The following is a 25,819-nucleotide window of genomic DNA, read 5'->3' on the forward strand; positions in this document are numbered from 1 at the left end:
ATGGACCGTGCCATGCTCTTGCCGCGCATCTCAACGGCACATGATTATTTCTCCTCCAGAGCCAACGGCAAGGATTTATCAACACCGCAACGCCGCATGGCGGAGCTTGTCCGCGTATATACCGTTCCTTTCCACAGTGTCATGTGCTAAACGCTCGTCTTACAGAGCTTCCAAACAAACGAGATTCCCAATCGTCCGAAAGAATAAATGCAGGAACAGAAAGAAGAAGGAAAAAACTGACAACCACCCAATTCGTATGCATCTCTCTCCGGCCGGCAGTAAAGGCGTAATTATAAGCAGCAAGCAAAGAAATGTTCAGACCCAATCGTGAAGCAACTGGATGGAGCCGTTTTCCATCCACACCGCCAAAAAGAGAGAGTTGGGAGAGTGAGGGAGCGTGTGTGAGTGCGCGGAAGAGACTCGGGTCCAGGAAGATGTACAAAGAAAACGCAAAGGAGTGTTATAAACGGGGTATTTTGACTTTCCAGAAGACTTAGGAATTTTTACTAAACCGGCGAGAAAACCAGCTCTTTCGCTTCTCTCCTCCAGACGGCGTCGTGGAGACTTGTCTCTTAAGCAACGTAGCATCCTTCCTAGGGATCGCTGACTGAGGGTTTTGGTAACTCGCGTTTGGCGGCGTCGGCATCTTGCCTGCGGGGGTCGTGAGGTTGACCGTCAACATGGGAGGCTTGTAGGACTGGGACTGGCTGAAGGCGATGCCATAGTCGTTCACTTGCTTGGCGGGGGAGGTCCGGTGAATCGAGCTGTTGTCACTGCTAGTAGGGTCGGTTTGGTAACCTGCGGGATCCGAGTTTCCGCTGGCGGCTGCGGATGTCACTGTCTCATAAGAGCGATCCTTGTGAGGCATGGGGTAGACGTTCTGCTCGCGGCCGTACGTTCGGAGCTGGGGCTCAGAAGCCATGGCCATCCTGGAGGTCTGCTCGCGCGAAGGACGTCGCCCGCCGCTGGGGCCTGCACTCGTGGTATAGTAGCCGCCATTGTTGCTGTAATGCTGGTTGTCGTAGTAGCTGTTCCTCGCCGACATGGGCGCTGGTGGCCCGGACTGGCTGCCTTCTCCTCTGAAGGAGGCGGCACGGCTGCCATAGTAGCTGTCCTGGGGGAAACGTGGTTGATTTGCTATGACAATTGTTAGAATGGCCACCACGAGAGCTGCGTTTATGAGCATCGCGCCCCCATACCTCTATAGTAGCTATTTCGACGGCTGAAGTTTGCTGAAGGGTCCGTGTCTGAGAAAAGGTTAGCTGGAAGCGTTCTTCTCAGGCAGCTTTACCCGGAGATCAAACTCACCTGAGCGATGCATGGACCTGCGCGCAAAGTCGCCTTCGATTGCCGCCTCAAAGCTTCGGATAGTGTCGAGGGGCCGCTCCCAACGGTTGCGGGTAGGGTTGGACAGGTCAGGGTCGGCTAGAGAAGACCAGAGTGTGAGTTGAGGTGGCAATTGGCATCAGTCAGGGGGATATGAACATACCAATTACATTTCCATACGCATCCTTGTGCTGAATAGAGCGCAGAGGCGGGCGTGAGGACGCCGTCATGACAGCTTCGACAGCTAGATATCACCAGTTGTCAGTGAAAGCGCGGCCAGGCGTGATATAAGGGACACAACGTACAGGGCTCCGCTTCGTTCATGGCCAACGTTGGATCAGCCTTGCTGTGGAGGCGTCTAGAATCCTTTTCAGCGTGCGTTTCGTGCAGGTCGACCTTGTTGCCGGCGGAGTTCTTGCGAGACTTGTCGGAGAGAAAACTAAATCTTCGCGAGCTCGGCCTCTGCTGGTGCTGGTGCGGTTGCGATTGCTGCTGCTGCTGCGGGAAAGCCTGCTGGGTGGGCGACGGCAGACCGCGCTCCTTGTCTCCTGGAGTCGCCATGGCGCCTGCGTCTGGGACTGCAGCTTCTTTATCTCTGAGGGAGCTAGACGAGATAGCTGGGGCTCTGTGACGAGGATGCCCAGGGCATTCGGCACGGTCGTGGAGATCGAGCGATCAGTGCGGGTCGCAGACTCAGCGGACGATAATGTCCAAAGAGGAGACCGGACGGTCGTCGTCGCACAGCAGTGCCAGTAATTAATGTTAATGTTACGGGGGGCCCCGGCCAAGGCACAGGAACGGGGCGTGCACGGCTCGACTGCAGCCTGAGTCGAGTAGTGTAGAGAGGATGCTGGGATGCCGAGAGAGCGGACGGCGAGCGGCGCTGTGTTTCTCTGCGAGGAGCCCAAAAAAAAAAAAAAAAAACGGCCAGAGAGACAATTCCAGGCGGTGGCAGGCGGGGGAGAAGCAGTCTCGCGATGGTGTTTGACTGAGGCCGCGAGCGAGCTGGGCTGGACAGGGCTGGGGGAGAGAGGAAAAAAGACTGGAGGTTGGCGGGAGAGGTTGGGGGCAAGGCGAACGATGTTTCCGGAGCCTTTTGGCTATCAGCAGAAGTGGAAACCGGGCAGCCTGTAAGAAGCTGTCGCCCAGCAGCTTGTGGTGCCAGAGCTGCGTGGCAGCGGGTAACGATAGAGGGAACTAGCCCTAGACAGCACGAATGGCCAGGGGGGGGAGGGGTGTGTCGTGGCGCTGCAGGCCAGGGAGCTCCGGGCTGTACGCGCTAGGTACCTGGCAACCGGGCCTATGACGCCAAGCACGGGAGGTCGAGCCCTTGTAGTATCTGATTCGCACTTGGGAGGCCGTTAAAAGGTGTATGGACGTCTGGTCCCGAAAGCTGCTGCACAGGAGGAGGAGGAGGAGGAGGGATGGAGGATGGAGTGGTCCTGGTTCTGGTAGCGGCGCCGGGGGTTGTGACAGGGCACAAGAAGCGGCGTGACGTTCGGTCTTGGAGGAGAGGAGAAAAGAAAGCCTGAACCCTTTTTGGCTGCGTGGATGGATCGATGGACGGGCCGTTGGCAGGGGGAGAGATGGGGGGAAAGAAAGATAGAGAGAGAGAGGGATCAGAATAGGGGCGTAGAGGAAGAACGAACGAAGGCAGAGAGAGTGTTGAGAGAGAGTTAGATGGAGAGGAGTCGGAGAGGCAGAGAAGAAAGAGAGGATGACAGAGAAGATGGACGAAAACGAAAGAAGAAGGTGGAACAACACGACAGAAGCCGCCGGCCCCAGGGCAAAAATAGCAGCTGGGATGGAGGTGGGAGCCAGAACCAACCCCAGAGCCGGCCGATGAAAACGACGATGAAGTGCTCGACAGGCAATAGGACGGGCTTTTGCAATACGATACTGCAAAATGCCTGCAAAGATTGACTTTGGCCTTGTGGCTGAGGTGCCTTGACCGCAGTTGGGCAGTGGCGCCGGTACCTGTCAGCTGGAGGCGCTCTTGTGGCCGCTGCCTTTACGTCTTTGTTTCGATGTTGAGTTTGCTTCTCGTTTTTACCATCTCTTTCTCATCGCGCCCAATTGACTGACTTTGAACCAAGCAAACAAGCAGCCGCCCACAGCTTCTCCAACTCGTATCGCACTGATTGGATTCTGCTCCGGACAGACAGGCCGTCCAGAGTCGGTATCTCGTACTGTACATACGCTCACCGACGGGGTGCGGCTAGTGAATGCACGCTCGATTACGAGGCCTGGGTGATTGATCTCCCTCTGGCGCAGTGTGGCTGGTGTCGTCCCAGTCACATCAAACCTGTGCTCTGACGCGCTGCCACCGCACCAGACGAGACGCCGTTGCCTTTGCTGACGTCAATTGCTTGGTTCCTCGCTCTCTGGCTCTTGCGTGTCCGACCTAGCCTCGTACGTGTACAGCCAGCAAGGGGGGGAAGGGGAGGGAGGGATGGGCGAAGGAGAAGCAGCCTGGAAAGGCTAGAAGTTCGAGGCTGGGGGAAAAAAAAAACAGGATCAGCGCAACTCCCTGGATCCAGCTTGACCCAGCTGGACGAGACAAGCTTGTCGGCGCCTCTGACTCTCCGTGTCAATCGCTTCTTCTTTTTCTTCCTGTATTTGTTCTTCGGCGGTGGATGCGACGCCGCGATGTCGAGCGGCGACTGGCTGCCGGCCAACAGGCTGCCCACCACTACAGGGCTTGGTGCGAAATGGTACGATGGAGCTGCTGGCTGGCGATACGGAGTTCCTGGAGCTGGTCTGCCGGCTCCCCTTGGGTCCCCCCTGCTGCGTATCCACTGGCGGCTTCTTGGTCTTGGGCGACGATGACACAACCGCCCGTTGTCTCAGACCGCATGCGGCTGCTGGTCAATATAAACAAGTGGAGAGCGCAGGGTGTGCGCTGAGGGAAGCGTGTGTGTCTCGGCGCCACTTGGGGCGAGGAATCGAGATTCGGCGGCTGAGATGGGAATGGGAGAAGGGAAAGCGGACGACGATTTTCAGTCCAGCTCGGCGCGACACGACATCGATGCTGCGATTGGCCCGTTGTTCAGTCGCTGCTACTGCTGATGATGATGCGCAAGAACCGAATACGAAACCAACAGAGGAGGGGAGGAGGAGAAGAAGAAGAAGAAGAAGAAGAAGAGAGAAGATGACGAGACAGAAGCGAGAAAATCAGCAGAAGCAGAAAGGGCTCATCACAGGACAGGTCGGTCTCACCACAAGACTCTCAATGGCTGCTGGGTGGGATTGGACACGCCCAGGCCTGGTGAGGTGCCGTGATGCGTGATGCTGGCTGAATACGAGGTCGGCGGCAAAAGCAGACAAGACGCGCTGCAGGATCCCAGCGCGCTATATGTACGGAGCTATGGAGCACCGCGTCTGCTATGCGGGTGCGGCAGCGCAAGAACGAGATTCGAGACACCGGGAGAGCACCGCCAGAGCGCCATGATGCCCGCGTGGCGCTGGCTGATCTTCCCCAAGCTCCTCCGTCTCATGCTCTCCAGACTTTGGTATGCGCATACGTACGTCCGTTGGACGATCGTGAGCGGGATATGATGCGATTTGAGACTTGCCAAGATCAACAAGGTGTGCGTCAACTGTGGCTGAGGGCTGATGCACGTTACGAGGCATCGGGACTTGATTCAGCAGACACTTTCACCACAGCAGGGACCCTCTTTGCGCCTCGCATATTCATTTCCGTGAAGCATCATGATTCCCTCTGCAGCGTCATGGCAATATCCGCACGGAAGACTAGAAAGAGAGGGGAGATAAACAGCCACGATTGCTTCGACTTGCCCGGTCTGGCGTGATCCGGCAGCCATGGAATCGAGTGCTACCTTGCTTCTGCTACTCTACTACTCTAACTACTAATCCAGAGAGGCAGCCAGCACAAGAAACGGAGCATTTTTTATATGGAGCACCAAGGTTGCAGTGCTCGTATCGCCATCAGCTGCTCTGGGCTCGGCCATTCCCCAGGCTCCCGTCTGGCAGTAGTCCGTCCCCACGTCTCGAGAATAGGCTCCTCCTCATCGACATCGTGCTTGTCATCCAATCTGCAATCGTCCATATCCTCAGAATCGCATCCAGAAATAGATGGCCGGGGTAGGCAATTGGTGGCGTGGGATCAGCTCACCTCCACGCCTGGAACCAAACCTTGTTAAAGCTTCGAAAGAGGAGCTATTGATCTTCACGATGTTCCAGCCGAACCGACTTTTGCCTCTCTGCCCGCTTCTTTTCCCCCCCTCTTCTCTCCCCTTTGCCCTGCTGGTTGCCTCTGTGAATTAACCTTTGCTTATCTTTTTCTTCTAATTTTATCGCGGGACGCCGCGTCACCTGTGGAAACTCGGATGCTACAGTAGGTACTTGCATACATGGTTTAATACCTAGGCGCTCGGCCAGGCACCAGGACAATTCTGAGTCGTCCGTTGCACACGTCCGTTTCTCCATCTCTTGACCCTATGACGGCATCACGACGACTCAACGCGACGAGGCTGGTGATGGAAAACTAACTACTATCTATCATCTACTGTAGTCAGTGACGCCGTCATCAACTTGAAGGCTTGCACGCTGCAGTGTCCCGTACAAGGACAAGCGCATGAAGCAGTGCGACCATTTGCGGCCAACGGCGACTGCACGATACGGAATGGTGTGCCTCTGCCAGAATGTTCCTGGACAAGCGTGGGAACCGGGGGCTTCGTGTTCTGGCGCTGGCTCACACCCTCTCATCTTTTTTTGCCGGACAACCTTGCAAGCGTCCGTCGTTTAACGGCTCGAGCTTCGTCCACCGCTCCGTATGGGGACAAGCCTTGCTGATAGTAGCAGTACTCCGTAAGTATGTATGTACGGACCGGCATCTCATCTTCTGCCCTCCCCTCTGCAATACGGGAGGCACGTTGATGCCGGTGGGTGGGAGCGCATCATCACGGCGTCATGCAGGCATTGTTGCCGGTGCTTATCCATGTCGCTGCTTCAATAGTCTCCCATGACAACTCCGAGCTCCCTCTCACTCGCAATTCTCTCTCTCTCTCTCTCTCTCTCCACAGCACCGACAGTAGCGGATGCAGCTTGATGCAGGCATACAGAAACCCGCGCAGCCTTCAACTGGTGGTCGAGTCCAGCAAGGAACCAAGAATCATGGAATCAACAACCACAACAACAAAGCAGACAATCCAGTTGCCTGCCTCGCATGCGTTGTGCCGCACCACCATCACGACGGCCTGCACGAGCTGATTCGACCATGCGACAAGCTGCTCATCGACGGCGCGAACAGCCACCGCCAATTGCCTTTGTTTCCGCGACCGAAAACCAATTCCAGATGACTGTTGACGTATCTCCCACCTCATCGTGCCTCGGAGCTTGCCAGGGTTGCCAGGATGCAGCTGCTGGTCCCGCTGTCTCAGGGGCACTTTGGCTGCCGTTCAGCCAGTTTTTTTTCTTCTTCCCTTGCCCATGCTGCCAGTTTATCTTTGCCCATGTCCTGCTTTGCTTGCTTGCTTGCTTGCTTGCCGCCTCTGCTTTGTTTCCGTATCCGTGGGTTGTCTCCGATGGGATCGCCTTGGCCTGGGTCTCGAATCCCTCCTCCCATCCTTTTTCCCCTTCTCCTGCACACACTACTGTACTTTGCACCCCCAGCTTGGTCCAATTGTCATGTTGGCGACATGCTGCATTTTGGGATCCCCCTCCGGCAGCCAAGCACCCAGACATGAAATAGCAGCCCAAGCCCAAGCAGCAGCAGCAGCAGCAGCAGCAAATGGACTGGAATCGTCGATCCCACGCCCTCCCGGCGGCTGCGACTAGCCACGTTTCAATCCTTTCTCCTATGCCCGAGACAGGAGCATCGTCGATCGTCCCGATCGGTAAAAGAGCACACGGATCTCTCTTTTCTCTCTTTCGATACATGCTGGGCCCTTTTTTCCCTTTTTGCCGCTGGAAGGTGCCTCTGCATAGACCAGTGACTTCATCTGTTGACATTTTGGCCGCCTTTTCTCCTCTCGGCTCTGTTTACTTGTCTGCCGTTTACTCTTGAAGTGTCGGTGATGTGAATCCTGGCGACTGAGAGGAGCCAGCCAGCAAGCGATTGGTGGCTGGATGCTGCTTGCTAGGCTTGAAACCGTGATACCAGCTCGGGGCCCAGGATACCTTGAGGTAGGTAGGCAAACGTACCAAGACAGCGAGTAGCTCTGATGCTATTCTTGGTGCATGGAATGCAAAAATGCAGGCTTCCATTGATCTGCCTTTGATCTCCCTCTGATCTGCCTGTCCAATCGTCATTCTCCAAAGTATAACTCTTTACTGTGGCGTGTCTTAGATCCGGGGTACGAGTGCTTAGTGCTACAACAATTAGATATTACTACTAGTATGGCTTGTTGCTTCGTAAAGTAAGACTTTCCGGGCGCTTCCTGTAATCATCATGTCGCGCTTCACGAGGAATTACTAGGTACTAGGTAGTGATCTACTCCGTACTTGGTACTTGAGCTCCTCCTCGCTCACTTCGCCTCGAACTTGCACAAAAGTTGGACACGAACAACCACGGAAACCATTCTCCCCAAGGTTGACAGCAACCAATGGGAAGGGCTATATGCATCGGCGCCCAAAACAAGCCACGCACATATATACATACATACATACATACATACATACATACATACATACATACATACATACATACATACATACATACATACATACATACATAGTACCACCTGTAGGTAGTTAAACGCTCCTGATTCCAAACAGCAAGCAACAGGGCGTCTTCTGTGCGTTCTTCCCGAGCCTTCCGGACAATGAAAGAAGTTGCTCGTTGACACCTTTTCTGGTTTCTCCAATGGCGACAAGGCAATTGGAGGGACAAGGATCTTTAGGGGAAGGGCGGCAAGCAAGGCGAGCAAAGCAAGGAAGCAGGCAAGGAAGCAAGGGGCGGACGAGACCTGCTCAGGGACTAGGCTGGGTTTGCTTTCAGGTTTTTTGTATGGATGTGTGGACGAAGGTGAAGGAACATGTACGGAGTACCCGGTGGGTTGATTAGGAGCGCGGCTACTAAGCTTGTCTTTTTGTGTGTTTCTGAGCTGGCCAATCCGTTGGTTGAGCTGGTTCGGAGAACGTGGCTCGCCTTGGGCTTGGGAAGAGGGAAGAATGGTTGGACTTTTGGCGGAGTGGCTTGTTGTGTGGCTGGGGTTGGTTGGTTGGTTGGTTGTAGGCATGTGTGATTGCTGAGGGTTAGGAAGAGGGCACTTGCAGGTTTGCTGGGGGGCTGGATAGATAACGATTTGCTGTTTGTTGGAGGTTGGATTGCAATATCCTGGTTTACTGAAGGTTTTCCACATTGATGGGTTCACTCTGTACCTAAGCTCCTTGATATCGGGTCCAGTGATTCTGAATAAGCGCCAACACGGGCTTTGAATGACTGTTAAAGCTGCGATGGCAAGATTGAGACGTGCAAAGTTGATAGGACCGAAATGCCGTGTTGCAGGAAGTGAGGCTCAACCGCGGGAAGCTGCATGTCCGAAGGGTGCCCCAAGTCTGAGGCGACTTCACAAGACATGAAGGAAGGGTGTGCGGCGTTTCCATAAATGCGGTTGAATCAGGATTGTTGAGACAATGCAGGAGGCCGTGAAAGTCTCAGACGATTTTTTTTTTTTCGTCCAGTGAAGGTACATGTATGAAGGTTTTACGTGTGCCTTGAGTGAGGGACGTGTATGAGGCTGTATGTTTTTTTTGGATTTGGATGAAAGGATATATGAGATGCTGCCTACATTCACAGATAGACCGTACATAGGGCGATATCGAGGTATGAGCTTTGATCTTGAATTTGTTGTAACCTGGGTTGTAGAGTGAGAAGATGCCGTCGGGTGAGCCCCTTGTACTACCACATAATTCGTAACGGTACTCCGTACGTTGGATTATGCATTATCAGCGCCGACGTCTTTGTCATACTGATTTCAAAGCATGCGGAATGCAAAAAGAATGATTCAGTGGCGTGGAATGCAGGCCGATGATATTGTTGGTTCTGAGACCCCTGATGGCAAGGGTTCACTGGACTCTGTGCTGGTTTGACTCTGGTTCGGGGCTATGCTGGAAGGGAGGCTGAAACGAACAATGGCCAGTTATGAGATTGTTGAAGAAAGGAGAGGACGTTGAGGTTTATCGTTTACGCGTATGTCGTACTTGTGGATACGATGGAGTTTTGCAGATACGTGTGTTTGTGGACTTTTGGGGGGGTGTTTGTCTCGTGACTGGATGATTGCGTGGAGATGGGAGAAGGACTCGTTGGGATCTGATTTGGGGTGTTGAATTGGAGCGAGCATCGAGCTGCGTGTGGGCACCTTGTGGTCGAGGGTGTTGAGAGGTGTTGCGCTTGAGTTTGTGTGTGGCCTGCGTTTGCCGCAGATTGTAGAAGTATGTCGATGGAGTATCTAAGACACCAGGTAACGTAGGCAGCAGCTGGTGAGCCGCGATAGTCCTTGAACGCACAGATGCTATCGAACCAAAAGTCATGGTGTTTGATAATGGACATTTGACGACGGATACTCTGATGATGTATGCATGGCCTCCACGGGACTGGTATATCCGTCCCCTGGCATGGAAGTTGCTGGCCGTGCGTGACACCCCGGGTAGTTGAAGAAGTGAGAGTGTCTACATATCGATTTTGGGCACGATCATGCGGTTGGACATCCGGAACTCCGGTGTTGCGTCGATTCTGGATGAATGAATCTTGCCCTCTCCTCTCTCGCAAAAAAAAAGTATTTTTGGCCGTCGCTGTTGAGGGGTTAAACATGCTGGCCACCTACTCACATCAGCGTGTTCGTATATACTTTGGTGCCGCACAGCCCCTGGACCGTCACTTCAGTGTATATCATCGAATGTCATAATTGGGGACGCCTTTCACAGTGCAGGGTCGATACATTCGACATTGACCGCAGAGGAGATGGCTGGGTTCTCAAGTAGGACTTTCACGCATCTGGGCCAGATATGAATAGATACCTCAGACGAGTGATCTTGGGATAGTAGACACCGGCTATCATACAAAGGGAATGGTGAACATCATCTGGGAATGCCGAACAATGCTGATTCTGTACGAGTACGGCAACCCCTGACAGTCGTCCATGTTAGGCTTCCTCGTCAGGTGGGAATGGTATGACGATGGAGTAGGGCGTCTACACCTCTATCCCATGGCTATGACGTCGTCTTCCAATAGCGGTTGACATGGGCATTAGTCTGGCATCAGTCTGGCATGCTCGCATTGACAAATGGGCAAAGGCGACGAGGCAAAGGAACACAGGGCAGGGGCACAAAGTAACGTCGTAACAATGGAGCACGTTGTTCTCTCTATAGGAGAGCTGCTGGAGGCAAGCTTCTGAACTGTCACTCTGTAGATCAAGTTCCATTAACGCCAATTCCGAACACTAAGCGGATATCCTTCACGAATCGTCCGCCATATGTCGTATATCATGTTGTGTTTCTTTTCTTTATATGTGCAATCCCTTCGAATTGCGAGCCACCATGATTGGCAGTTCCTGCTGAATGGATACACAAAGGAAAAAAAAAGCCCAGAGACCGCGTAACAAGACAGGCGCCAATTTTCGGAGGAAAAAGAGAAAAAGGGGGGGTCGGAAGAAAGAAGAAGGAAGAATTGGTTTGCCATAGCCTCAGTTCGTTTCGTTTCGAATCCCCGTTTTCTGCAGTGTTCCGCGAATATTCTCTGCCCACATACGTCAAAGAAAAGAGGTCACAGATGCGCCAAAGATTTGTTTGATGTTGTTGTTTCTGTTCCTGCACCGTTTCGGGGGGGGGGATAGAAGGGTTGAGAATTTGACGTCTTTTTTAATTGAATGCCTCAAAGCAAGGCGGTATGCTTTATCCTTGCCTCGACCAATGCAACCAAATGAGAACCGCCCTCACTACCAACTCCGATCCGAAATCCGGTTTTTTATATCGACGAGGGGTACAACATGACGCGAACGGAAGCACCGAAAGACTTTGAGGGAAGAGGCTTGGCGAACTTGGCGCGGACAACGCCGGAGTTACCTAGTCGAGAGCGTTAGTCGGATCGAGTTTGCCGTCAAAGTGTAAGGAGGCAGATTGATCATTACCGTGTGGTCGGGTAACCTTGCCCCAGATCACGCGGATCTTGGTGCCGCGGATCTCCTTCTGGCCACGGTAGACGAAGGCAACCTTCTTGCCGAGGTAGAAGCTGGTTCAAGCGATGTTAGTATGGACGTTCCCCTTCCCCCATCGTTTCGGCGTTCGCCACTTGGGGAAAAAAAAAACGTACTTGGCAGCGGCTGTGCTGTCAACACCCTCGATCTTGATCAGGCTGGTGCCAGGGTGGGTGATGTGACGAGAGCGCTGGTAGCTCAGGTGACGTCCCCTATGGTCATCGTCGTTAGCCAAAAACGTTCGCGATTGTCTTTCGGAGTTGTTCAAGCAGTTGAAGGTTTGAAAGTCGAGGGTGCACGCGTTTCGAGACACGGAGAGGCGACTCTTGCTGGAACCGAAAAGGCGCCCGTTCTGCCCCTGGCCGTTCCTCCCTGGTCATCTCCATTTCCCTCTCCGTGTTCGCTGCGATTCGAGGTTCGCGGTCGAAATGACTTACTTGACGTATACTGCCGGAAAGTTAGTACAATCAGACGCCAATATCGCAAACTCCAGCAATGAGGCAACTCACATCTGTGACCACTTTCGGAAGGCATCGTGTCTGTTGTGTAGCTTCCGCCCTCAAGTAACCGGGATACTAGGAGGTCTGGTGCTCGTCGTTTGTCGTGATGTCGAACTGAGGGCAATGGGGTGGATGCGATATGGTGTGTGGTGGCTCTAGCACGAAAATTTGAGCCCTGGGCATCACGTGGTGGCTTAGGGCATTTTTGGTGACAAGCGATTGTGGCTCAAACGGCCGTGCACCGCCTCATGTGCAGCGAGTGAGCTTATCGATAGCTGCGGTTCTTCTCTTACTATCAAGGTTCTATGACTAGCCGATTTGGGAGAAGCCTGCAACTTGACCACGATCCATGAATTGGAAGAGATGCTTTCCATCTCTGAAGAACGTTTGTTGAGGCTATACCTCGGAAGATGTATATCTTTTGTCTCTGCGGAGAAGCTATTGGAAATTGGGTATCTTTGTCCCGAGCTTTGACCCATGAGTGAGAAAGCTGGGCTGCGAGTGAGCATACCTTGCCACTGTCCATTGATTACCGGATGCAACCTATCAGCTCCTCGCTTGTATGAACGAGTACGAAATATTGCGATACCGTGAACTCACTCGCTGCTCCCTTCGTTTTCCTTCCATCGTCTTTTATCATCACCAGTCAGGGTCCATACTATTTGCCGCTTGGCGGAAAGCTACGTCATCGAGCCCAGTGCGGGATGTAAGTTAGTATGTAGACACTCAATCGACGACAGTCCCTTCGGTTATCACCCACCGTGGTGAAACCAAAAATTGGAGACAAATATTACAAATTGATAATGCTACTCGTAACTGCCATTATCCGGGGCGTTGACAGAAAACCCGCGGCCAGCGTAGGATGCAGCATTAGCACAGACTATATAGATGCTGGGATAATCGGCATGGAATGCTCGGGCAAAGTTTCCATCAATTCGCAAAAACCGCCGAGGCCACAGCTAGCCCGGCCCCGGGCACTTCTCGGAAGATGCGGCGACTGATCAACCACAGGCCGTGTAAAAGTTCCCGGCTCTTGAGAGGGGGGCCTTTGGGGGGACCAGCCGGGGCGAGCACAAAGCCAGGCAGTCGCAAGATTACCAATCCCTTCAGGTGGTATTATTACCTTACTCGCAGATACTTCGTACGTGCGCTCCTGTCCTCGGTCCACCGGTGCGGTGCCAGCGGAATTATCTTCGAAGTCCGTTTGTATAACGGCTCAACGCTGAGAAACAGATGAGGTGAACTTATCTAGAGCCTCCTACATCTGGGATAAAAGCAGCAATCAGGCAAGGCTACTTTGTCAGGAGTCATGCATCAATGTCAATATCAGTCGCAGAACGTTCACCGGGATCGGCCATCGCTATCTTGGCTGCGGTTTTTTTCTTCTTGCTTTGCTTCCCAGCAAGACCGCTTAGCCCAACACCGGGTGGATTCTCGCAGACTTTGTAAGCAGCATGGCTTCACAAGGGCGGTCCATGGATTGCAACGCGCCAGATGTTAGCAGAAGAAACCTCGTTCTCAGTAACAGCAGCAGTGCTTTGGCAAGGGCACGAACTAGGAGACCGCTTTGGGTAATTGGTGTCGAAGAGGAGTTAATATCATCTCTCCAATTCAATCAATCTGCAGATGACCCCTCAATGCTACTCTGGATGTACCGACGAAATAGGCATCTGGTGCCCAGTAGCGGCTATTGCCGTTTGAGTGTCCTGGTATTACCTCGATGGTTGAGATTGATAATACTGCACCGGAATGCGGAGTCTAGAAACGGCTCAGCGGCAACTGATGCTCGGTGATGATGCTTCGTATGTGCAACGCAGACCTGTTGCTGTTTTTTGCCGTCAACTCGACTTATTCGCTTATACTACCAGCAATGCATCACATGTAAGCATGGACGCGCTCTGCAGCAGCTGCATTCCAAGACTCGATGTTCTTCCACCGTCCGCCCGGTATCGCCCACGAACCGGAGCCGCGTCTTCCATTGGCCACCGGCCAGACTCAGGCCGGGCAAAGTGGCCAACTAAACGTGCTGGATGGTGGAGAAGCGACCCTCGAAATGGGAGTCCAGGGCCAAAGAAGTGTGGCTAGCACGAGCTTTCGATGATGACTGGACTGGGGACTGAGCTCATCAGCACCTCAGCAGTAGGCAAGGCAAAGAACGTTGGGTACTTGTACCTGGAGCGGCACCGACGGAGAGCGGAAGATGGAGGCAGAGGGGCTGGGCTAAATGCTAGCATTTCCAGGTTCCTCTTATTATTTCCCATTATTTACTGGAACGTAGCAGCAAGCTCGTCACCTCACCTCTCGGCCAGCCTGGAGCACTAATTGCCTGCCAGAGCTATAAACTCCGTCAGCGCAGCTGTAACCCCGTCGCCCTAAAAGCCAGAGCCCACCGCGTCCCTCCCACCTCTGGAACCCCCAAGCTCTCTCTCTTCTCTCCCCCAACCCAACACTCTTCGCCCTGGACCTGCTGCCTCCCCTCCGGCCTGGACCGACGACCGCGCTCTCGCCCTCTGTTTTCGATCAAAAGAACAGCATTCCGGCTGTTTCTCCTCGTCGTCTACTCAGCAACCCTCCCGATCCCGATTTACAGCGTTACCGAGTCTAAACCGAAGCAGCCAGCAGCCGCAGCCATGGACCACAGCCAGCCGTAAGTACCGGCAACCCCACCATGACACCAGCTATCGTCACTGCGACGCCGACAGCTTCACAGCGCGGGGTCGAGCCAACAAGGGAAAAAAACACCAAAATGATGCAGAAATCAAGAAGAAAAGAAGACAGCGGCAACGGCTCGAATTGCTAACAATTGCGATGCAGCCAAACGCGCGAGCTCAAGGAGAACACGACGATTGTCGTTCTCGGTGCCTCCGGAGATCTCGCAAAGAAGAAGACGGTAAGAGACAGCTGCTGTCCGGCGTCTGCACGTTCTGCTCCGAGTCTCGTTGCGCTGACACTGGCACCTCTGCATCATCGCAGTTCCCCGCGCTCTTCGGCCTGGTAAGCAAGCAGCCCAACCGCCCATATGATCACAGCAGAACTGGCTATGCGGCCCTTCGATGGAAATGGAAGAAACGCGCCGGTCTTGAAATGTGCATCATCGGCTTACCGTGACTCTCTGCCAGTACCGAAACCAATTCCTGCCCAAAGGCGTCAAGATCGTCGGCTATGCCCGGACAAAGATGGACCACGACGAGTTCCTGCGACGGGTCAAGTCATACATCAAGACGCCCACCCCAGAGATTGAGCAGCAGCTCCAGGAGTTCGCCGAGCTGTGCTCGTACATCTCCGGCCAGTACGACAAGGACGAGTCGTTTGTAGTTCTCAACGACCACCTCAAGGAGCTGGAGAAGGGCTGGCCCGAGGCGAACCGTCTGTTCTACATGGCGCTGCCCCCCAGCGTCTTCACCATTGTCTCCCAGCACCTGAAGCGATGCTGCTACCCGACCAATGGCATCGCTCGAGTGATTGTAAGTGGATTGTTGACTGGTCTTTGGCCTTGACTCCCATCTAACCACAGCATGCAGATCGAGAAGCCCTTTGGCAAGGACCTTGCTAGCTCTCGCGAGCTGCAAAAGTCCCTTGAGCCCGACTGGAAAGAGGAGGAGCTCTACCGGATTGACCACTACCTCGGCAAGGAAATGGTCAAGAACATTCTCATTATGCGCTTCGGCAACTCGTTCCTCGGTGCCACCTGGAGCAGGCAGCACATCGACAACGTCCAGATCACCTTCAAGGAGCCCTTTGGCACCGAGGGCCGTGGTGGCTACTTTGACGAGTTCGGCATCATCCGAGACGTCATGCAGAACCACCTTCTCCAGGTCCTCACCCTCCTGGCCATGGAGCGCCCCATTTCGTTCGACTCTGAGGACATCCGAGACGAAAAGGTCCGCGTCCTCCGCGCCATGCCCGCCATCGAGCCCAAGAATGTCATTATCGGACAGTACGGAAGGTCACTGGATGGTACCAAGCCGGCGTACAAGGAGGACGAGACCGTGCCCAAGGACTCCCGATGCCCGACATTCTGCGCCCTCGTCGCTTACATTAAGAACGAGCGATGGGACGGCGTTCCCTTCATCATGAAGGCGGGCAAGGCCCTCAACGAGCAGAAGACGGAGATTCGAATCCAGTTCAAGGACGTCACCTCTGGCATCTTCAAGGACATTCCGCGGAACGAGCTTGTTATGCGCATTCAGCCCAACGAGAGTGTCTACATCAAGATGAACTCCAAGCTCCCCGGCCTCAGCACCCAGACCGTCGTCACTGAGCTCGACCTCACCTACCGACGCCGATTCTCCGACCTCAAGATCCCCGAGGCCTACGAGTCACTTATCCTCGACTGCCTGAAGGGCGACCACTCCAACTTTGTCCGCGACGACGAGCTTGATGCCAGCTGGCGCATCTTCACTCCCCTGCTGCACTACCTCGAGGACAACAAGGAGATTGTTCCCATGGAGTACCCCTACGGTAAGATATATCCACCGCCCCTATCTGTGGCATCTCATAGCTAACGCATCATCATAGGATCCCGAGGTCCTGCTGTTTTGGATGACTTCACCGCTTCCTACGGATACAAGTTCAGCGATGCTGCCGGCTACCAATGGCCGACAACCTCGGCTGCTGCTCCTACCAAGTTGTAAGTCGCCGGAGCCTTGATGCTGGTGCAATGTTTTGTCATGTATTGCTTTGGATCCCTGGCGGAGCAAGCATAAGTAACAATTCTTGCAGTTAAAAATGAATATCCAAGGGGGGGGGGGGAAATTATCAGTTATATATACATTCGTCTCCCAATATAAGATGACATGTAGGACGTATCTACCATTGGGTGTCAGGCAAGGCATGGCATGTGAGGCAGTGTGGTTTTCATGGAAAAAGAAAATTGAGCGTCGTCTGAGCTGCAGTGGCATGTACTGGATTTATAGGAGCTGAAGCTCGAATTTGAGAATATAAAGAAACGAACAACTTTTTGCTCCAACTCGGGTGTTTACAATTAATTTCTCTGCTTCTTTTCTAGTGATGGCATACGGACATAGGATAAGTCCTCTGTGGTTGTCCAGCAGACTGTGAGACTATGACGGATCATCAGCGTGATTGGTTCGTACAGGTGATGCAATGATGGCTTTGAGTAGCTCGCTTACGAAGTCGCCAATACGGTATATCGCGAGAATTCCCCAGGTAGTCCTTCATTCATCTTTGTAGTGGTACGACGACGAGCCCTTTGCATCACCAGCATCCAATTGCCAGAAAACGCTCCCCAGATTCCATGGTCGGCATCACCCGAAGCTGCTACCGACCTCGAACTAGCAGAGGCACAGAGGTAAGGTAGGTACTTAGGTAGGTAGGTGGTACTCGTAGGTAAATCGTCGGGTACTTTGTCCTGGGCCGTGATTCTGCGCGCCCTGCAAGTCCACACGGCCCGTGCACCCCGTCGCTCACGTGACCGCAGCGCCCAGCCCAGCTCGCTCTCAGCGTCTCGGCGTCCGCCTTGCCCGTGTTACGTCGAAGCTGTGAAAACGGAGAAGGGCGGCTTTGTTGGCGCATCTCCCGTCCGTCACACACCCTCAACCTTCAAACCCTCAACCCCCAACCACGAACGCAAACCGCGCCTCTCGCCCATGCCTCTGCAGCCTCGCGCGCACTGAATCCCGCACGACAGCGAAATTGCCGAGCCTTGTGCAGCATCCGGTGCCTGCCTCTGCGCCGCGTCCCGACGTCTTTTCTGCCGTCTCGCCGGTGCCATTTTCCTCCCGCAAGGATCTCCCGTCTTCGAATCGAGCCATCCGAACACGTGCCGCCGCTTTCGACCGTTGCTGAGCCCTGTTGCCATCGTCCATCCAGCGCCCCTCGCCCGCAGCAGCATCTCTGGAATAGCTGCTTGACCCTCGCCGTGCTCATTTTCCCTTCCCATGCGATACGACCTCCAACGCGCCCTCCGCGACTGTCCGCATCGGTGCAGAACGACCTCGATGGCCGTGCTCCACTGCCGCTGCTGAACACACAAAGGCAGAACTCAACCCTTCCATGATACGCGCGCGGTAGTGTGACATCAGACTTCAGCACACGCGAATAGCGTCGCTAGGGGGGCGCGGGTTGCTGGCAGTAGCAGTTTCTGCGTGGAGGGCTGCGGCGACTTTCCTCTTTCTTCTTACAGCTTCTCGCAGCTTCGATAAATGCCGGGCGTCGTCAAGATGGATAGCGGAGGCCAGAATGGCGCGCTTTCCGACCACCGCAAGGATTCGGTCGTCAACGGCGTCAACGGCGTCAAGAGCATTGACGGGCCACGAGCCGCGCCGGACAAGGGAAAGGCGCCAGCTACGGCCGCGGCCAGCAATGGGAGCAATGCCGTCAACGGAGGAGGAGCCGCGGGCGAGGCTGAAAAAGCAGTCTCTCCGGTCGGACAGCCATCGCGGATGAACAACCTCCCCGACGAAATCATTCACATCACCCAGGGCTTCGTCCCGCTCTCCCTCCTGCTCACACGCCTCGCCCAGTCTACGCACAACATGGTCCAGGACAAGATCGCCGAGCTGGCAAAGATGCCGATTCCTGCTACCGCCATGAACGGGAATACAAACTACACGCAAAGCGCCCCGGATGACACGTCGAACGAGAACATTAGGAAAAAGGCCGCGTTGCTGCACTTCGCCCAGGACATGCATGCGAAATGGGTCAAGGCGCTGGTCATTGTGGAATGGAGCAGGAAGGCTTCCATGGTCAGCAAGCTCATCGATCTCAAGTATCACATCGACCAGCAGCGGATCCTCTACGATGCAGCCCTGGATGGCATGATCAATGTGAAGCGAGACCTGACGTATGCCCGGATACCGAGCCCCGACCTCAAGACGGCACTACAAGTGCTCTCCACCGGAACTGCACCGTGGATGCCTGACGTAAGTTAGATACTCACATGACAGTGGAGTGTTGTTGCTGACGGGTTTGTGTGTCTCAAAGCTCAACTACATCGAGCCGCCCCCTTTGACAACAGAGGAGCAGCTGAGGGGCATTGGCGATCTAGATACGCTGCTGTCCCTGCGACTGAACCTGGATGACTTTGACAAAATCCCACCCCAGTTCCGGGATTACACGATCGAATCAGGCCGGGTCACGTTCAAAGTTGCTGGAGAATTCGAGGTGGACTTGACGATTGCTGATGAGGATTTTGAGAAGCAGTTTTGGTTCATTGATTTCAGATTTGCCTTCCGGCCGGCGTCCGCGTCGCTGCCCGACTCCTTACGGACACTCCTGGAGAATTGTGTAAACGAGGCGCTCGCGAAAGATGGATTAACCGGCTGCTATCAATTCCTGCACGAATTCGTACTGACGGCCAAGATCAACGAGCTCAGGCGTCAAGCTCTGCAACTGAGCCGGACATCGTGGACCGGCACGTTGGCGGTGGAACGTTTGAACCGGGCCGTGGCCATTCAGTACTGGACATCCCGTTCGCCCGCCACAGGCCTGAAGAGCTGGGTTATCGTCGCTGTAAACAGCGGTCGTAAACAAGGAGGCAGGCCGGATCCGAAGGCGTCAAGTCACTTGGTGGCAAAATGGTACCGCGACGGCAAGGAGGTCAAAGATGCCGAGATCGAGGTGAACGCCGACAATCTGTCCGCGGAATCCTTGCTGAACGACATCGTCGGACGACACATCGAGTTCATCCTGTCAAGTATTTACTCTGGACTAATGACAGCCCCGAGGTTCAAGAATCGCGAAACCGGCGTGGTGCTCAACATCTCCAAAGCCGATCCGGGGGCGTCTTCCTTGACTCTGCAGGTGGGATACGGTAGCACGGTGTCGCTGTTGATGGAGCCGACGAGCGGCGCTTTCGCGATGAAGCCGCATTCGAAGTTCTCCATCCAGCCGGAGCTGCAGCTCAACAATGGCAAAAATCCGGCGGAGGACGGAGTCACCTTTTTGGAGCACCTGCGATGTGCAATCATCGAAGACGAATTGGGTCGAATGGGAACTGCTAGGGGCTGGTCTGTCCGAAAATCGCCCATCAATGTTGATGAGCTGAGATCAATCACCAAGATGCGGAGATGGAGTCGCGCGCTATGGCTCCAGCACGGAGGATGGGGCCCAACGTGGTTTGTCGGTGTCATTCTCAGCTTGGACGGGGATGAATGGTGGTTGATTGAGACGTGAGTTGCTCGCCAGCAGTTTGATCTGCCTTGCCACTCTCATTGGTTCTCTCTACGCCGTTTCTTTTGTCTCGACTGCTAACCCAAGCATGTTTAGGGATCCCGCTCATCCGAATGGCGGCGCGTCCAGATTCCACACACGACTGCCGCTGAACAAAGGGACTCCTCAGCTGTCAGGAGCCTTCTGGGATAGCCTCAACCAGTTTGCAGCCAGCATGATCACCCAGTCGGTGGATATGAGAGAGCTCCATCGACGAAGGATCAAGTGCGAGGCAAACGGAAGCATCGATCTTTCGCTACCACAGCAGGTTAGGATACCAGCTATCGAAGTTGCGCTGTCGGCCATTTTCCCATCAATACTGCCAGACGATCCAGAGGAGGCAGCCTCTCAGAACAACAACAACAACAATCTCGAGTTGCATAGCGATCGGGACATGCTCGCGCTGTTACGGTCAAAGGCAGGAATCTCTTCATCGGCCAAGGAACCATGGGCAGAGAACGTGGTGGCCATCAAATTCAAGCGTGCCGATTCGGAGTTGAGACCGGTAACAGGCGACGGCGGGCACATGATGCACGATCTTATCTGCACGTCAGAAGTGGCAATCAAAGTCCGGCGGCCGATGAAGTTCCTGGCTCTGCAAGGCCTGAGGGATCGCGATGTTTGCTACAACGTCGGAACAAGCGAGTTCATCTTGCGCGTCAGACGTCGCGCCACGGAGCCGATATTCGACATTCTCAAGTCTCGAATCAAGGCCATTGACAGATTTGTCAGTTTCCTCGAGGCGATGGAGAAGGCCAAGGGCTCCATCACGAGCCCCTCGATGACGCTGAAGAAGGTCGAGTTCTCTTATAGAGCGCCGTCGTCCGAGCCGCCGTCCAAATCGGACGAGGAAGCTGGCGCCTCTGCTCCTGATACGGCTGCCCCTGAACAGTGGAGGGTACAGCTGGATCTGTCGAGCGAAGACATTGATATCCACATGGAGCCGAACAACCCTCATCTCAAGGTCATCGACATAGCAAGGACACTGGCCAACTCGGAGGACGGCATCGGCTTGCTAATGGTCTGGCTCCCCATTACCTTTTACGCAGTGAAAGCCATCAAAGAGCTGGATGCGCAGTGGCTCGAGCCGTCGACGAAGGAACTGGGCCACCTCGACTTTAGCATGGAGTCCGTGGGCTGGATCGTCATCAATTACAACACCTTTGCCAAGGGACGCAACGGCGAGAGGACCAAAAAGGTCGTCTGCCTGCAGCTGCGGATACGGCCGCGCAAGGGAGAAGGCTGGTGGCACGCTCAGCGGGTCGCTGCTGGTGCCGGCCCGCCGCCGCCTGGCGACGAGTTTGACCAGGCGCTCAAGGCCGTGTGGGACGGCAAGGGGAAGCACTGGATCGGTCTGTCGAGCGGGGCGGCGGCGGCGGCGTCGAACGAGGGCGTCATGGACATGCTGTTTGCGATTGATGGCGCGATTCGGGCGGCGGCGGCGGCGGCGTCTTCTGCTCCGCCGGGGAATGGCGTGCAGAGAGAGGTGATTGCCTTGGACTGAAGTCGCAGGGGTTTACGACGAGGATTACGATTACAGTTATATATATTTCCATCCACAACGAACTTTTCATAGGGAGGGGCGGAATGGGATTCACTTCTACAACAAAAAGGGGGGAGGGCTGTGTGCTCAGGGGCTCGACATGGCTAGACAAGCTTTGGGGTTTTGTGAGGGGGGCGGGTGCGGCACTCTTTGGTTTTTTTTGGTTTTTTTTTAACATTTAGTATTCAAACCTAATGATACCTTGACGACGAAGCAGCAAGCAAAGAGAGAAAAAGCATTCGGATCCTGAGAAGAAAGGGGGGGTGAGGGGGGAATGAGGAAATGGGACGGGTGGACGGAAGAGGGTTTTTGGTCTGGCTGCGTTGGATTTGGCCTTTTATGATTTACCTTGCTGGTGTTTTCGCCCGGCTTTGAAAGGGCTCAAGGGCTGGGAGGGGGGGTAGGCGGCGAGGGAGATGTATCACGATAGATGTCAGTGGAATAATGTTTGTGTTACGTGTATGACGCGCAACCTGCTACGTTTCTGCTTGTCATGACTTGACTTTATTGATGCTGAATGTCTCTATCTATGCTAAGTGCCGTTTTCAAATTGGTGACTTGACATTTTGCTGTGCTGCTTGCGATAAGAGTACTGTAGGAGTCCATCTCTTATGCCGTCTGCATGCGCGCGTGATCTCTAGAGGTCTATCTATCTCCTTGGAACTCTAGCTCTGCCAAAAGGGGGGTGGAGTTTGAGACCCTTGTGTGGGTTACGTAGTATTCGCACAGAAGCCACACTTTTGCATTGACTGACATATACAGATAGGAATTAGCCTCAGAGGTAAGAAAGAGTTGGCATTCTAACTGAAACTATTCATGAATTTGCCCCAGTGGCTGTAACTTATCGAAGCGATTTCGTCTGGTGAAAAGTCGTTGCTGAGACGGGGTTTAGGGTTAGCATATACCAAGACATATATATATATATATATATATACGGGGAGAAGGAGTTCATGTCGCGCCAGAGTACGAATTTTTTGTTAAAGAGAAAGGAAAGGAAGGGGGACAAGTCAGCAAGCGGTTCCTCGAGTTTTTTTTTTTTTTTTTTTTTTTTTTTTTTTTTTTTTTTTTTTTTTTTTTTTTACCAACGTAGAAGCAAGGGTGGGAGTGGTGGTGCTTTTGTGGCGTGATGGCGCTGTTCCTGGGTTAAACCAGCTGCAGTTTTCATATAGTCCAAGCCTCTCTCTACGTAAAGGGGGCAAATAGTAGCCAGGCAGCTCAAGGGACAAGATACTAACTTCGGGAAAGAAGAACTTCACCTTTCTCCGCAATTTCTCGCCGGTGTAAGGGAGGGGGTTCCAGGTCCTCTTTTGCCGTTGTCTTGTCTCGATGCTTGCCCCCACGTGAAAGGAGATGTGCTGCCACATGGACAAGGCGTCTTGTGATAGTCGGACATCCAGTTGTATAAATGGTGTATAGTTATATAGTTACAATTCAAGAATCAAACGTCTCCTCTTTCTTCCGTTCCATCTTTCCCCCCCCCCCCCCCCCATCACCGTCTAGAAAACCTCCTCACAGGAATCCTCTCCGTCGGCACCCCGCAAAACTGCGTCGGAAACTCGAGCTGCTCCAGCCCCGTCGTCAGCCAGTCCTCCCGCACCACCGTGTTCGCAATGTCGTATCCGTTGCGCAGCGCTCCCATGGCGCCAATCTTGGTGTACGACCCTCCCGCCACGGCGAGCCTGCCGTCGAAGCTGTCGCGCAGGTCCTCGTCCGCAGCAGCCATGGTGTCCTGGTGGCCGCACACGTACTGCGGGATGCACTCGCTCGCGAGGCGGGCCATGGCGAAGCACGGCGTGGACTGCGGGATGCCGAGATGTCGCTCGAGCACCCTCTTTGCCTGCTGGATGGCCTCTTCCTCGGACGGCACGTGGACGGACGCGCCCGGCTGCTTCTTGTCGTAGTAGTGGCCGCCCATCAGGACGAAGAGCTTCGTGCCGGGTGGCTCGTCGGGGCCCCTGACGCCGACATCCGAGTCGAAGAAGACGCCCAGGGCGCGCTCGGGGTTCTGCTCCGCGGGCACGGACAGGGGGATGAGGTAGCCGAAGCCGGGGGGCTTGAGGTTCGTCTGGGGGTACCAGATGTTGACGGTCATGATGGAGACGGCGTGGGAGGAGGCGAGGCTGGGGAGGGCGTCGGTGATGCGGGCGAGATGTTGTGATGGGAGGGTGGAGATGACCTTGTGGTATTTTTCAGGTGTCGAGTCTTGGCCGCTCGTTGTGATCTATATTCCATGGTGAGTGGCGATGGTGGCAGAGCTGCTTCTGCATCACATACCTTCATCATTTCAGTCTCAGACTCATATTCGAGGCCGGTAACCTTGGCCCCGAGCTTCACCTCGACATTCGCCTGTCCATTGAGTGCATCCGCCAGCGCAATCGGCAGCGTCTCCATGCCCGCCTCCCCAAAGTGCAACAGCGCGCCCCTCGGCTGCTGCGCCAGCTTCCGGATCAGGGGGTCCTGGCCCATGGCCTCCATAAACACCTGCTCCGACAGGGCCATGTGGCGCACGTTTGGCCCCAGGGCCGGCAGATAGTGAACCCAGTAGAACCTGTCCAGGACGCTCCGCGCGCTGAGGGTATATATGTCGCCGCCGTAGATGCCGTGGACCATGGCCGAGGCCAGGTTCTCCGCCACGGCTCTGCTGCCGGTGATGTGCTGGATCCAGTCGGCGATGGACAGATCCTGTACGGGTACGCCGTCCTTTCTGCTGAACAGGCGTCGCAGCACGTATCCAAACCCTGCCCAGAGAGACTCGAGAACAAGGGGCTCGCTAGCAAAGGCAGCCAAGCTGGTATGAGGAGGAAGCGGCACGAGATGGTCGGGATAGTAAATGTATCGGGGCTTATCGGGCGGCGAGACGACCTTGAGGCCGAGGTCTAGGGCCTACAAAACTGCCATTAGCCTTCTCTCATCATACACGGGCACGCAATCACCATCCGTCATCATGTATAGACGCACCAAATCCCACAGCACTAAGTCATCAAACCTCCAAGTGCTCTTATTCAACGACGACAACGACCGCGGGCCCCTCTCGAAACTCACAACCCCATCCACGCCGCCGACCTTGACCGGCACCCTGTCCGTCCTGATCCACCCGCCCAGGCGATCGCTCGCCTCCAGCAGCGTAATCTTGGTCGTCGGAGGCAGCCACTTGGCAAGGTAGTACGCCGTCGTCAAGCCCGTCAGGCCGCCGCCCAGGACGGCCACATTTGCGTCGGCAGGCAGCCCTCCGGCCTTTTTGCGCTTCTCGGCCGAACCTGCGCCGCCATCGCCGTCGCTGTCGATTGCGCTCGTCGACGAGCTGCTGCTGCTGTTGCTGTCGCGGGCGGAGCTCAAGCGGCGGCCCGGAGAGAAGCGCAAGCTGCTGCTGCTCGTCGTCGTCACTGCTGGTGGGAAGACGGCGGGGATTCTCCTCCTCCTGCAGACGGCCGACGACAGCCTGAGGAGAGCCGTTGCAGCGCCATCCGCGCGCTTGAGGCTCATGGTGCTGCGGCAGCTCAATTGCTCATCTTTCGAGAGCTTCCAGGATCCGAGATGGTGCCACTTCTGGAGCTTCTTCCGGGTGATGTATGACATGAGATGATCGGAGATCGGGTCCCACTTTGATCCGGCAATCGAACGCCTCCGCCGTTGGACATGACTAAGACGAGGCACCTTGTCAGAACCAACAGCATCCTCGAACACTGTCACGTCGACATAGGGACCTTAGGTAATTGTAACAACTACTTCATAGACTTCACGGATATCAAGCGTGGAACACCAATTCTAGAGCGACAGAAAGAAAGTAAGACCTCTGTTGTCATCCGTCGCCAGCTCTCATGGCTGAGGCCAACCGCCAGAGTCCCCGCCGGCAGCAGCCTCCAAGCCAACCGAGCACGCTGTATAAAAACGCTTGCCACCAAGCTTCACACTCTCTGGTAAAGAAAAGAAAAGGAGTAACCATCATCTCCCAGCCGAAAACGCCTTTCCATGACACGCCCAGCCTGACAAGAAACACACATACGTCCAGCATAATCGTACAGGTCCTCCAAGCCCAAAGTCAAAACTTCATACAGGAGGCTGTAAAGTGCCCATCTTTTATAGCAACCGAAGCAGAAAAGAAAAAGCATCACTCGAGCGAT

General features: G+C 54.6%; 6 protein-coding genes across 6 annotated transcripts; 3 read left to right on the forward strand and 3 right to left on the reverse strand.

The window, feature by feature from the left end:
* Positions 1 to 493: 493 nt before the first annotated feature.
* On the reverse strand, positions 494 to 1,904 carry CCMA1212_002259 (uncharacterized protein; the record flags this gene model as incomplete). Its single annotated transcript, XM_073699648.1, has 5 exons — positions 1,632 to 1,904; positions 1,490 to 1,570; positions 1,309 to 1,425; positions 1,200 to 1,247; positions 494 to 1,137 (listed from the first exon to the last, which is right to left on the reverse strand). Exons 1-5 carry the CDS (start codon positions 1,885 to 1,887, stop codon positions 494 to 496), a joined length of 1,146 nt encoding a protein of 381 aa, XP_073561888.1. The 5' UTR covers positions 1,888 to 1,904.
* Positions 1,905 to 3,975: 2,071 nt separating this feature from the next.
* CCMA1212_002260 (uncharacterized protein) lies at positions 3,976 to 5,138 on the forward strand (the record flags this gene model as incomplete). Its single annotated transcript, XM_073699649.1, has 3 exons — positions 3,976 to 4,040; positions 4,410 to 4,599; positions 4,674 to 5,138. The coding sequence occupies exon 3, from the start codon at positions 4,713 to 4,715 to the stop codon at positions 5,136 to 5,138; it is 426 nt and encodes a 141-aa protein (XP_073561767.1). The 5' UTR covers positions 3,976 to 4,040; positions 4,410 to 4,599; positions 4,674 to 4,712.
* Positions 5,139 to 11,254: 6,116 nt separating this feature from the next.
* Positions 11,255 to 12,017, reverse strand: CCMA1212_002261 (60S ribosomal protein L33-A; the record flags this gene model as incomplete). The annotated part of the gene is made up of 5 exons (XM_073699650.1): positions 11,255 to 11,352; positions 11,418 to 11,518; positions 11,600 to 11,734; positions 11,921 to 11,930; positions 11,993 to 12,017. The coding sequence occupies 5 exons, from the start codon at positions 12,015 to 12,017 to the stop codon at positions 11,255 to 11,257; spliced, it is 369 nt and encodes a 122-aa protein (XP_073562128.1).
* Positions 12,018 to 14,613: 2,596 nt separating this feature from the next.
* CCMA1212_002262 (Glucose-6-phosphate 1-dehydrogenase) lies at positions 14,614 to 16,617 on the forward strand (the record flags this gene model as incomplete). Its single annotated transcript, XM_073699651.1, has 6 exons — positions 14,614 to 14,630; positions 14,798 to 14,873; positions 14,957 to 14,977; positions 15,103 to 15,447; positions 15,505 to 16,444; positions 16,502 to 16,617. The coding sequence occupies 6 exons, from the start codon at positions 14,614 to 14,616 to the stop codon at positions 16,615 to 16,617; spliced, it is 1,515 nt and encodes a 504-aa protein (XP_073561765.1).
* Positions 16,618 to 18,165: 1,548 nt separating this feature from the next.
* Positions 18,166 to 21,659, forward strand: CCMA1212_002263 (Mediator of RNA polymerase II transcription subunit 14; the record flags this gene model as incomplete). Its single annotated transcript, XM_073699652.1, has 3 exons — positions 18,166 to 18,867; positions 18,929 to 20,115; positions 20,213 to 21,659. 3 exons carry the CDS (start codon positions 18,166 to 18,168, stop codon positions 21,657 to 21,659), a joined length of 3,336 nt encoding a protein of 1,111 aa, XP_073561766.1.
* A 1,528-nt stretch (positions 21,660 to 23,187) lies between these two features.
* Positions 23,188 to 25,274, reverse strand: CCMA1212_002264 (Protoporphyrinogen oxidase; the record flags this gene model as incomplete). The annotated part of the gene is made up of 3 exons (XM_073699653.1): positions 23,188 to 23,919; positions 23,973 to 24,581; positions 24,657 to 25,274. 3 exons carry the CDS (start codon positions 25,272 to 25,274, stop codon positions 23,188 to 23,190), a joined length of 1,959 nt encoding a protein of 652 aa, XP_073562129.1.
* Between the last annotated feature and the right edge of the window lie 545 nt (positions 25,275 to 25,819).

This window comes from Trichoderma ghanense (genome assembly GCF_004382785.1).
Source record: "Trichoderma ghanense strain CCMA-1212 chromosome Unknown scaffold_1, whole genome shotgun sequence".
NCBI classification, from domain to species: domain Eukaryota; kingdom Fungi; phylum Ascomycota; class Sordariomycetes; order Hypocreales; family Hypocreaceae; genus Trichoderma; species Trichoderma ghanense.